Genomic DNA, 12119 nt, shown 5'->3' with positions numbered 1-12119 from the left:
TGTGTCATCTCCCAATTATTATTGGAGATAATAATAATTGGTGGTGGCTCACATACAAAAAAAAGAAGACTGGCAGTGGATGTTAGCTCAGGGAGAATATTCCTCAGCAAAAAAATAAATAAGAGTAATTGAAAAACGCTCTCAAAGTGTTCTTGGACTTTACTATGAAAATACAATTAAACTGAAATTTACCTATTTCCCTTCTATCAAGCTGCATTCGAACAGGTTAAAAGCACAGTGGTAAAGGACACAAAATAAAATGTCAAGAAAAAAAGCATAACTCTGAGTTAACTCCTCCAGTGCCCCAAAACAAAAAAAGATTCTTCCCAATCAGGTCAGCTGGCCTGGCCCATGGGGAGCCGCTCCCTCCCACACCGGTACACTTGGTGTGCTGGACCTATGATCGCGTTCAGGGACTGCTGAAGGGTTTTTCCTCAGTTCAAACTTTTTCTCTTTTGAACCCTGATTTTGCAGGTACCTGATTTTGCAGATTGTAACACACAGACCATAAGGTGACCTCCAATGAGTGACATCTCTGTACTAGCCTCTCCCCTCCATTTGGGGCAGAACCTGTGGCTTGCTTCTAACCAAAGAATACTCTGGCTAAGGTGACGGGCTGCCACTCCTGGGATTACTTATGTTATATAAGACTCCAGCTTAGTAGACTTGGGCAAGAGATGCTCCCGCCGGCTTTGAAGAAATAAGCTGCCATGTCGTGAGAGATCTATGAGAGCGCCACACAGCAAGGAACTGTGGGAGGTTCTAGGAACTGAGACTGGTGCCAGCTGACAGCCAGCAGAGGACAGGGACCTCAGTCTACCACAGCCAGGAACTGAAAACTGTCAACAACTGCACAGCCCCGAAAGGGGACCACAAGCTCGAGAGAGGAGCACGGCTCCATCCACAGCTCGACTGCAGCACTGTGAGACCGGAAGCAGAGGACCCCGTGAAGACGTGCCCAAATTCCTGACCCAAGGAAACTGTGAGACAAAAATGCCTGTGGTTTTAAGATGCTAAATTTGTGGTAATTTGTTACTCAACAATAGAAAACTTTGATACCTGCATATCAGGAGACACTCACCTAAGAACTGACTATTAGGATGAATGCTAATTCCTGGAATTGTACTAAGTCTCGTCCTTCCAATATGGAAATACACGATCAAACCTTAACAACGCCTATCAGCTCGTATGGCCATCCACATTTTGAACTCTAGGGTGTTTTCCAGTGTGGATTTCCAAATTTTCTGCCATGTCCTTACTACCATCCTTCTCTCCCTGAGCTACATCTCCTACCCCTTAAATGCAGATGCTGCAGGGAGAAGCCCTGTGCTGGCCGCCTCCCAGCTGCCAAACAGCTGCCACCACCTAAACTCCAACCACCTGAGAACAAGCAGTGGACGGGGCAGAGGTCACCTCCAAGGTCTAGCTAAGGGAAAAGTAGAGTATAACAGGAACAAGAATAGGCTGTTTAGTGTTAATTTCTCCACCAGCACTCTCCAAAACTGTTAGAATATTAACATGAACCAACACGTGGCAGGTATATAAGGTGAATGGCAGTGGTCACGAAAGTACAGTATTTCACTTAAGAAAAAACAAAAAGCAAATCTATAGAAATTAGGTAAGAGAAAGCAGACATACTACACTCAGGTAGAAGTCAGATGTTATTCAGCATAAAACGTATGCTGAAGCGTAAAGAGGGGCTGGCCCCGTGGCCAAGTGGTTAAGTTCGTGCGCTCCACTTCAGTGGCCCAGGGTTTCACTGGTTCAGATCCTGGGCGCACCTAGCACCACTCATCAAGCCATGTTGAAGCAGCGTCCCACAGAGCACAACCAGAGGCACTCACAACTAGAATACACAACTATGTACTGGGGGGCTTCGGGGAGAAGGATTAAAAAAAAAAAAAAAAGATTGGCAAGAGTTGTTAGCTCAGGTGCCAATCTTAAAAAAAAAAAACTTGGTAAAGAGAAGTAAACAAAATCTGTCATTGATGCTCATCATTGATCAAAGGACAGCCCCCACCAGCTTGGCCAAACTCATATGAGGTACCCTTTGTGATCCTTGACTCCTAGGCCAACAAGCCACTTTCTCATCACTTTGGTTTCCCAGGTATGTCAAACTCAGGAAGGAGGAGCCCTGGATGATGATAAAGTATTCCAATCACTGGAAAAGACTGTGCCTCATGGTAAATTAAACTAGCAGCCTGGTTTACAGTGCTTACGATGTGATTACCAACCGGACTCAATGAGGAGCAAATCCTGGAACGGCGAGGCTCACATCCAGACCCTGTGACTGAGGTAGGCAAAGGACTCCAGAGCCCCTGTCCACAGCCCCACCACTAACGTAGTAACTCTGAAACAGCTTTTAAAATCGGAACATAGCATCTCCAAATCCCGTCTGAACATAATTAGACAAAATTAGCATATAAAAATAACTTTTCTTGTTAAAATGTCTGTAAAAATAGTATAATCTCCATAATTGAATGAATTATTGTATTTCACTGAGTCTAAGACACTGATTGTAAAATGCAACATTACTGTCTATATATTTGGAAAAAAACTGTCAATTAAATTTTGTCACAATGTTAAATAATCATTGATTTTAACACATATTCTGATTTCAGAGATGTTAAATATGTGAAAAAAGGGGCATCTTAGAATCAATGAAATACAGTACTAAAGAATGTATTCTTCCAGTAATTGTTCAAATAAAGTAGTAAACATTGAGTGTCAAATCGACATGAATTCACAATCAGTAGCACATTCTTAAAGCTATCAATTTTGTTTCACCTCTCATTTGAAATGAAGAACGGGGTGGCACTTATATTAATTTCTAGCAGACGTCCTGCATAACCTTTAAAACTTATAGATTCCTAATTTGAGAATCATCTTATTTTCACTTATAGAATCACAGATCCGGAGATGACATCAACAAAGTCGACATATGGTAAGTGACTGAGTGCAGGGCCGAAGGCCAGAAAGCAGCAGTCAAGGCTTGAAGCCATGTCTGTAGGACCCTGTTCCGTGTTCTCTTCGTAGAAATCAGGAATCAAATGAGTCACCAGCATTCTTTGGTCCAATGCTACAGACAGGGTAATTAATGAAAATCTGTCCATTTTCAAAGATGCTCTTTTATGAAACTCCTCTCCTCAACCGCCCTGGGAGAGTACTGACGACTGATAACTTGTTCAGCTAGTTGACTCAATTACCAGATGGCTTTATTAGGATGGCACCCAGCTTCTCAAAAACAAATGCCTTCTTTGTATGCTCTGAGGAGTGAAGGCCACCACATATTACCTAATCAGCCATGTGCCAAACACTAGCCTCACAACAAGATTCTACTGTATGAGACCATTGGTTCTTTATGGAAGATTCTGGAAATTACAGAACGTTTCAAAACGTTGTCAGCATTTGCTATGCTCTGACGTAGAAATTTGGATACTCAAAACACGTTGGAAGTGTGCTAATGCTCTGCTCTGACGGGCCTCTTTAGGCCTGATGGTTGCTCAAGGAAGTGAGCAAACAATCCACCTTCTCTAAGTGTTAGTCCCTTTTGTCCTGACTTCTTGCAAGGTGGTTCACAGCGGACTTGCCAGTGTTAACCGGAGAGGACTCAAACACTAAAGCGGTTGAGCGGAACTGGCTGGAGACTTCGGCTGGGGGCTCCATCACAATGTTTCTAGATGTCTCTATTACAGAATTCCTCATTCTATCATCCATCTCGATCACTTCAAAATCCACTTCATTCCACTTTTCTGCATCTTCCTCATAGTCATTCGGCCCAGAGCTAGAGAGCAAAGCTTTCTGGTCCTCACTCTTCCTGTGTTCTTTTTGCTGACGATTGAGAGGTGAGGTGGCTAATTTATACATCACGGGAAATAAAATAGCAGTGGCTATCGCTGACGCCAAAGACGTGTACAAAACTACAGGCAAATCGGGGTATTTTCCTTGAAGAATTCCAATTACGGCAGGGATAGCCATTTCTCCCAAGGAACCACCGATGACAAAAAATGCTGCGGCTTTTCCGTGGATGGTCGTGTACTGCTCAATCCAAGAAATGCCACTGGGAAACGTGGTTGCCATCGAGGCCCCATACACGGAAGTTGCTATCCAGAGGCAAACTGGGCTCTTGTTGAAAAGCACCAGAAACAAAGATGACGACACGCTGCTAATGTTGCTCAACACGATCATGGTTCCAGGCTGTAAACACGCAGCAAAAAAGATCGCCAGGCCCCTGCAAGACGCAAAGACCCCCCAGAAGATGGAGTTCAATCCGGCCGCTTCACTTTCTTTCATGCCAGCATGAGTGATTGCAAACGAGAAAATGTAAGAGCCATATGTCACCTCGGCTCCAACATAAAAAAAGAAGAACAGGAAGAGGAGACAAAGCAGGATGTTGTGATATTTAGCTCTTTGAGACCTCTGAGTGCACACTTTGGCTTTTTCCAGCTTTGAGCTTTTCTTTAAAAACAGAGCAAGAAGAGAGATAAAAACTACAAAAATGTAAGTCCCAATGACAGCATAAGCCCACAGTAAATTCATATCGTCAGGTACTCCAAGTAGAGGTTCTGAGGCGGCTTCAGATGACTGGTTGAGCACAGAAGCGTTAAAGTCAGCCTCTGTGTGGTTTTCAGCAGACACGGTCGTGCCCAATGCCAATTTAGCCAGCAGTGGCGCCAAGAAGGCACCCAAGGCGAAACAGAAGTGTAAGGCCTGCAAATGCGGGGCTCCTTTGTCCCCCCAGAGAGCCAAGATTAGGACGTTACCACCTACCAATGAAAGATGGGAAAATGATTTAATCATAGTAAGTTAGCAAAAAACAGTTCATTACTATCAGAAAAAACATGAGTCTGTTTTACACGGCAAAGGATCATAATATTCTAAGTTGTCACATGTTTGCATGCATGTTGTTATCAAGTCAATTCTATGACTGAGGAACTCTAACCCCCCACCACGAGAGAGCAATAAGCACTGAAATATCACATACTTACAAATGGGATTCTACAGGCTAGCAAAGCACTACCTCCCAGAGCCAGGCCCATTAGCACAAGGCTTTTTATAACACAGTTCTAATACCAGGCTGGCAGCGAGGGGGGATATTTATATATTTATTTATTTATAAATATTTTAAATAGATATTAACATCAGACAGTGGCCAAATAACCCAAGCTTTCTGTACTTGCAATGGGCAGCCACTTGAAGGAAATTATTTATGTATATAGCAGATGTGAAACACGTGTTCAGGAACCTGACCACTACAGGATTCTGCAGTGCCCGTGACAGGCACTAAGGATTCCTTCTACAAGGTGAGAGGCAAGAAGAAGCAAGTCTTGCGTTTTCTTTCTTTTCCTTTTTTAACCGCATTTGCAGACAAACATAGAATTCTACCCCGTAATTTCACAACCAAACTAAGCCTAAAGTATAAAATATTTCCCTGACATGTCAAGTAACGGCAGAGCAGGGAAGCAGGGGAGGAAGCTGGCTTTAAGGGTGAACAAAAGTCATGTGTTATTTTGTAGGTTTTAAAAGATATCAAGATACATGATGAGGCTCTCCTGCAGGAGGGCAGGACTTTTGAGAGAAAAGGAAGAAAAGGAAAATAATACACAGCACAGGTTTCTTTTAGTTCAAAAGGCAAGGTGCATTGTAAACTGGATAGTGGCTTCTAGACTTCCTCAGCCAAAAATGTTTCCAAACTTAGTTTAACTGATTAACTCATCAATTCCCCCATACTACAATGAAGTTCTAGCCCAAAATGAAAGCCCGCTCACCTGCACTGTAATTACCCAGGTGCGGACCCTACCCTGGTTGGATACTGTAAATCCACAATCTCTCATACAACAAAATTCTTTAAATTCGCTCCGTGGTTGGCTGCTCAAAAACAGACATCCTACTTGGCAAGAAGAGTAGATGCCAGAAGGGTGGTTCTGATCGGGGGAGCCTATGACCAACTCAGTAGGTCAGTGTCATTTTGGCAGACACTGCAAGTGACAATTTAATATCACCTGTTCTTCTTTTTCAAGTGGAAAGTCCCTACTCCCAGAGGTGACACTGATGAGGTCACTAACCTGTATCCAGGATGCCCATTGAAACACCAAAGACGGACATCATGACAATCAGTAATACCACTGCCTTGCAAAATGGAACAAGATAAAGACCAACTGTCGTAGCCAACATTGACATCCCTGAGAAGAAATGTAAAAGTCAGCTGAAAACAACATTCATGTAGAGTCATGGCTCAAGTCAACATCAAAAAACTCCCCAAAATGCAGAGTAAGTCACATTAAAATTGAGTAACAATGAGATGAGAGGTTCAGCTTCTACAAATAGTCATTTCACTTAAAAACTTTTATAATCTTTATGGACTATAAAATATGTGATTCTAATATAAATACACATCTAGCACTGCTAATAATCAAACTATAAGTTATAATACATGGCAAAGTTTTATGGCAAAACAGACAGCTCAAAAATTACTTATTTAAATGTTTCATATTTAAGAACCTAAAGAGATCTTTAGATAGGAGGTAAAAAATAAAAAACATAAAAGTAAAATGCAACTACTATAGTAGTTGGTAGTAGAAATGTATTAAATAAATTAGTTTGGGGAATAGGGAAGGAAACATAAGAAATATATTCTTTCAACCACTTTGGAAATCAGAGGGATTATTTAGTTATTCATCAACAACAGTAAATTATTCTCCTTACTTCCAAAGCGGTTTTATTACATCAAGCCAGATTTTCTTTCAACATGTCAATTTATTCAAAAAAGAGTAAGTTAAAAGCTTTGCCATCTATCTCAAGGGTGAGGTAGAAAGGTTTGGGATTATCATTGACACGGGGCAGCAGGGACAAAAATTCAGACTACATCATTTCACCCACCATCCACTCCTACCTTCATTCTCAGTCCAGGATTCAGCCTGGGCAAGTTCAAGTTCATTCATTCTGATCTCTGGTGGCTTCAGGAGATCTGCCCTAAACTCTGACAGGCAGAGCGCCTTGGACGACCAGGACGCGATCCAGGGGTGGTGTCTAAATTACAGGTGAAGTCAGGAAGGCTAAGGATGGCTAACACACTCTGGGGCTAATCTAAATTTCCAGAGTGGTCCAGCAGAGATTCCCTTAACTGCCAAGATGAAAGCCGGCACCAGGGAGACCTGACTTCCACGGAGGACGTCCAAACACTAGTCCAGCTAAGTCGTCAAACATTCCGCAAGATAGTATGGCTCCTATTCAAAAACAAATTGTAATTTCCTGGACAGTCACAGAGAAGCGAAAATTGGTGTTTACTTACCCAAAAGTAGAAAAGGATTCATACTGTCAAAAAGAACTCCACCAATCACAGAACCACCCAAATATCCAAAGGCACGGCCCACAAAAACCACGGAAAGGCTGCTCATGTTGCGGTTCACATTTACTGCCAAATCTGGAAACGTGGGTCCCAGGATAGCAACACTCATTCCCTGAAATTTAAAAAGGCAAAAGATTTTATTTACAACCATTAAAATATGTCTATCTATGTGGTAGCTTTTTTCACCATTAAAAAGGGAGGAGGGGGTTTCAATGTCACGTAGGGAATTACTTGAAGTCCCACAGTCAGGAAAAATTCATGACGACAATACTAGTACTCCTATTTCTGGTGTGCCAAATCCTCTTTTTCTAGTTTTGACAACTGTAAATTTTTAAAAACTTCTTTAATTCTTTCAGTTTTTTGCTGCGATTCTATTTCCTTATTTTTTTTTCCAAGGAAGATTAGCCCTGAGCTAACAACTGCCGCCAATCCTCCTCTTTTTGCTGAGGAAGACTGGCCCTGAGCGCACATCCGTGCCCATCTTCCTCTCCTTTATATGTGGGACGCCTAACACAGCATGGCTTGACAAGCGGTGCCACGTCCACACCCGGGATCCCAAACTGCAAACCCCGGGCCGCTGAAGCAGAACGTGTGCACTTAACCGCTGCGCCACCAGGCCGGCCCCTATTTCCTTTTTGAACAATACCATAAAAGACTATTTTGTATTAATAGTAAAATGTAACATTAATGTAACTTTTGAAATAGTTTTGTACATTTTTAAGTATACTACATGCCCAAATATCACAGGAATTTAAATGTTAAAAATTATTTTTTTAGGGGCTGGCCCCATGGCAAGTGGTTAAGTTCACGCGCTCCACTTCGGCAGCCCGGGGTTTCACGGTTTTGGATCCTGGGCACAGACATGGCACCGCTCATCAGGCCACGCTGAGGTGGCGTCCCACATAGCACAATCAAAAGGGTCTACAACCAGAATATACAACTATGTACTGGGGGGTTTTGGGGAGAAGAAGAAGAAAAAAAGAAAAGTAGATTGGCAATAGGTGTTGTTAGCTCAGGTGACAATCTTTAAAAAAAAAATTGTAAAAGAAAAATTATTTTTTTAAATCATCAAAATATTCTCATTTTTGATGTTGTTAAAACAGACAGCAATATTTCTGGATGCACATGGGGTGCTTCCTCTGAATTACGAGTACAAAATATGCAGGAGATTAAACAATTGAAACGTTTCTAAATCTGCATTTTTCTTCAAAGAAAACCCCAAGCCATCAGCAATACAGTCTGTACGGCTTTCTTAGAGAATACCACATACATATATATACAATGCCTTTAAAAATAAAATTTTACTTAAAGACAATCTAGTGTTAGCAAGAATTAAGGTTACAGTCGGCTTTCAGAGGAAACTAGTTTTACATTTGAAAAATGTTTCCAATCGGTCTACATTTCAAGAATAATTAACTCTAACTGCACTGGTCTGCTTGAAACGCTTGGGTGTGCTCCCTGCCCAAGCTGGAGCTGTGCGGGACTGGAAAGCAGGCCTGGGCACCGGGCGCAGAGCGCGCGCCTGGGACATGGGAGAAAGGCTGAGCCTAGCTCTCATCCAATTTGTTCCAGCCTGCACAACGCTGACAACAGGATCTGGCACACAGCGGGGGCCAACCAAGGATCGGCAGTGATTTTTCTTCTTTCAAATCAAAATACTCTAAGAATCAGTTGTGGCTCAGAGAAAGACGTTGAGTGACCAGAAGTGACGCTCAGAGGATTCGCCTCCGAACTCTCCAGAATCCCAACATTCAAGACAGGTGATGAAGACGCGGGGTGGAGGGAGGGGGCGGTGTCCAGGAATAAAGGAATCGCGGGGTGGCCAAGGGTTTTGACAAAAGGTGCTTCTAGCCTTGCAGTTTGCTCTAAGAAAAACATTGAAAGATCTGAAGGTTTGTTTCACATAGGCCTGTGGGCAGAGTAAAACACTACGCATTCCTGGCTCTACCACTTAGCCAGCTGTGTGGTCCGGAAAAGTCACTTTCCCTCTCTGGGTCTATTTCCTCATCTGTAAAAACAAGAGGTTGGCTGAAATTGATCAGCAGAGGAAGAGGAAATCCCAGAAAAGCAGCTTTAGGGAATAACACGAGGGTTGGCTGGGCCCGGGGGACAGCGGCTATAGACCTGGCAACCCTTCTTGCGGCTCCCCACCCCGAGGAGGAGAGGGAGGAAGGCTGGCTGGAGCTGGGAAATATATTAGGAAAATAAATTTCGCACTTGACAATAACCCTCCAAGATTAAAACTGTGCCCTTTAAACAGATTACGAAACTGAGTCTCGGGCAGACTAACGCGCCCAAGGTCACGCAGTCTGCAAGTGACGGAGGCGACCCTGGAACTCGAAGGCCGCGCCGCCTGCTCACGCCCCGGCCCGCGGGGTCGCAGCGGCCGCTCTCACCAGCCCCAGGAAGGCGGCACACAGGATCACGGTGATGAACCAGCGGTGCAGACTCCCGGCCCCGCCGCTCCGCCGCGAGCCCGCCGCCGCTTCCGGCTCATTCTCCGCCGGGCCCTTGGCCTGGAGGAGCCGCTGCCCGGCAGCCGGGGCCCCGGCGCCCGGGAATTCCAGTTCCAACTCCAGCTCGGCGGCTCGGGAGACGCGGTCCTGCAGCCGCTCAGCTTCTCAGCCGAGCCTCAGGACCTCGGAGCCGAGCCCCGGCCCCGCCCCTCCGGGCCCGGCCGTCTCGGCAGGCGCCACCTCCGCGGGGGCGGCCGCTGGCCAGGACCGGGAAGTCGCACTTCGGAACGCACCCGCCGCATCGGGCAGCGGACACGCCCCACCCCCACCCCGCACGCTCTGCGCCTGCGCGGGTCACATGGCAGAAATGCGGCTTCTCGCCAACCACGGCCCAGTCACAACCGGAAGTGATGTGGTTGCCTAGGTGACCGGACGTCGCGCCTGGGCCTCAGCATCACACACAGCTGAAGCCACAGAGGCCCAGCGGGCGGGCGCCCCGTGGCGGAGCGAGCTGAAGCTGCAGCCTGGGACCCGACGAATCGTGCGGTAAGAAGGAGCCAAACCGTTATGAGAAAAGACGCACCAAGAATTGCAAGGGATGGCTTCGCGCCCGCTCCCCGGATCTCCTGGGGGAGCAAAGAGAGCCCGAAGGTCTGTCCCTTATACCACTGTATAAAATTCCTGCCCGTGCTCCTTGGAGATCGGCTGTTGATCTGTCGTTCATCTGTCACTCCACAGCATTTGTTGGACCTCATATGTAAGCTTTCACGTGTATTATCTAAATTAATCCTCATGACACTCTAAATTCCATGTTATCCTCGTTTTACAGATAGGAGGATTAAGTCATAGAGAATAAATAGCAACTGTCCCAAGGTCAGTCAGCCAATCAGTGGCTGTATATAGACAGTGTAACAGTAGCTCAAGAAAGAAAGCTGGAACCAAACATGCGGTTGAAGGCACCCTCTCGCCCCAATCCCTGTAAATGATTCCATTCTTGTGAGGAAGTGGAGCAGGGCGTCGATGTGCAAAATCCCTGAGTAAAGTTATGCCAGCAGAGAAGGAAAGGCTTATCTTCTTTTCCGACTCCAGCTTTTTGTTCCTTTTGCTCTTTGACCAAACGGACCACAGCCTCAAAATGTGTAAATATGTTTCTTTATTGTCTATCTGAAGTGTTCTTTTCTAGCTGATTACTCTCGCATCCACTTAGGTTCCAGACTACAAACCTGAGTCTCATCAGCATTTCCTTTGCAACCCGTCTCTCCAGCCCTGACCATTTGGTCATTAAGCCCTTCCCAGTTTACCTCAGAAAGTACAGATGCTATGATTTAAGGGAACCTATTTTAGATTTCAGTTAGAGAAGGTCTCTTTGAGAAAAGTTTGATGTGGTTGCAACAGAAGGTATCATATATATTAAAGAGAACAGAAGATGATATGGGAGAGGTATGTTAGGTCCAGATTGTAAAGAGCGTTCTATGCTGTACAGAGGAGTTCGGACTTGAGTAACACACCGGCACACTGAGATTTAATAAAACCAAAAATATTTTGTAGGAATTCAAGCTTCACAATGTTTCATCTTTTTTCTCAATAAGTCTGCTCCTTCTCTGTGATATTCCCTGCTGGTACCATCACCCACCCAGTCATGTCACAGGAAGCTGAGAGCCTGCTTCCTTCTTTCTCCTTGGTTTATCACCAAGTCCTCTTTACATATTTCTAAAATCAGGCATCTACTCTATACTATTATCACAGCCTACTTTTAAAACTTTAACACCTTTCACCAAGACTATTGTCCCGGTTCCTAATTAATTTTCTCCCCTCTAGTCTTCTGTTCTCCAAATCCATCTTTCTCCCCTTAGTATCTAACTGAAATGAAAATCTGCTACATAAAACCCTTCAACTCCTCCTTAAGAATAAAATCCGACTTCATCTGCTCCTGCCCCCCTCTCTAGCTTCATCTCTTGCTATCTCGACCTCATTATTTACATTCCAACAACATCAAAATTACTATTAGTTCTTTATACACCACATGCTGTTTCTCACTTCCTTGCATTTCATCGTACTGTCCCCTCTGTCTAAAATGTCTCCTTTCTCTTTCATCCGCTGTGATAGAGGCTGCTAGCTAGCTATCAAAATCCATTTGCCCTTTCTTCCTAAGTAATTAAGTTATAACCCAGTGCATGACTGCACAGCTCCGCTGCATTTCCCAGCTGAATTTGTAATTAGGGATGCCAGTAGAATGTAAGTAAAAAGACCAGGGGCCTTAAGGCACTGGATATTCTTCTCTATGCCGTCTTCTTCCTTTCTCAGCTGGAACCTGG

At 44.5% G+C, this 12119-nt stretch overlaps 1 protein-coding gene across 1 annotated transcript; it reads right to left on the bottom strand.

The window, feature by feature from the left end:
- Positions 1–3395: 3395 nt before the first annotated feature.
- On the bottom strand, positions 3396–10106 carry MFSD4B (major facilitator superfamily domain containing 4B). Its single transcript, XM_014866206.3, is given in 6 exon segments — positions 3396–3569; positions 3571–4766; positions 6066–6182; positions 7292–7460; positions 9745–9965; positions 10022–10106. Coding segments are annotated over 6 exon segments (1824 nt in total). The 3' UTR covers positions 3396–3533.
- Between the last annotated feature and the right edge of the window lie 2013 nt (positions 10107–12119).

Source organism: Equus asinus, chromosome 24 (assembly GCF_041296235.1).
Source record: "Equus asinus isolate D_3611 breed Donkey chromosome 24, EquAss-T2T_v2, whole genome shotgun sequence".
NCBI classification, from domain to species: Eukaryota; Metazoa; Chordata; class Mammalia; order Perissodactyla; family Equidae; genus Equus; species Equus asinus.
The sequence above is the reverse complement of the archived record's forward strand: the minus strand, read 5'-3'. Positions and strand labels throughout refer to the sequence as shown.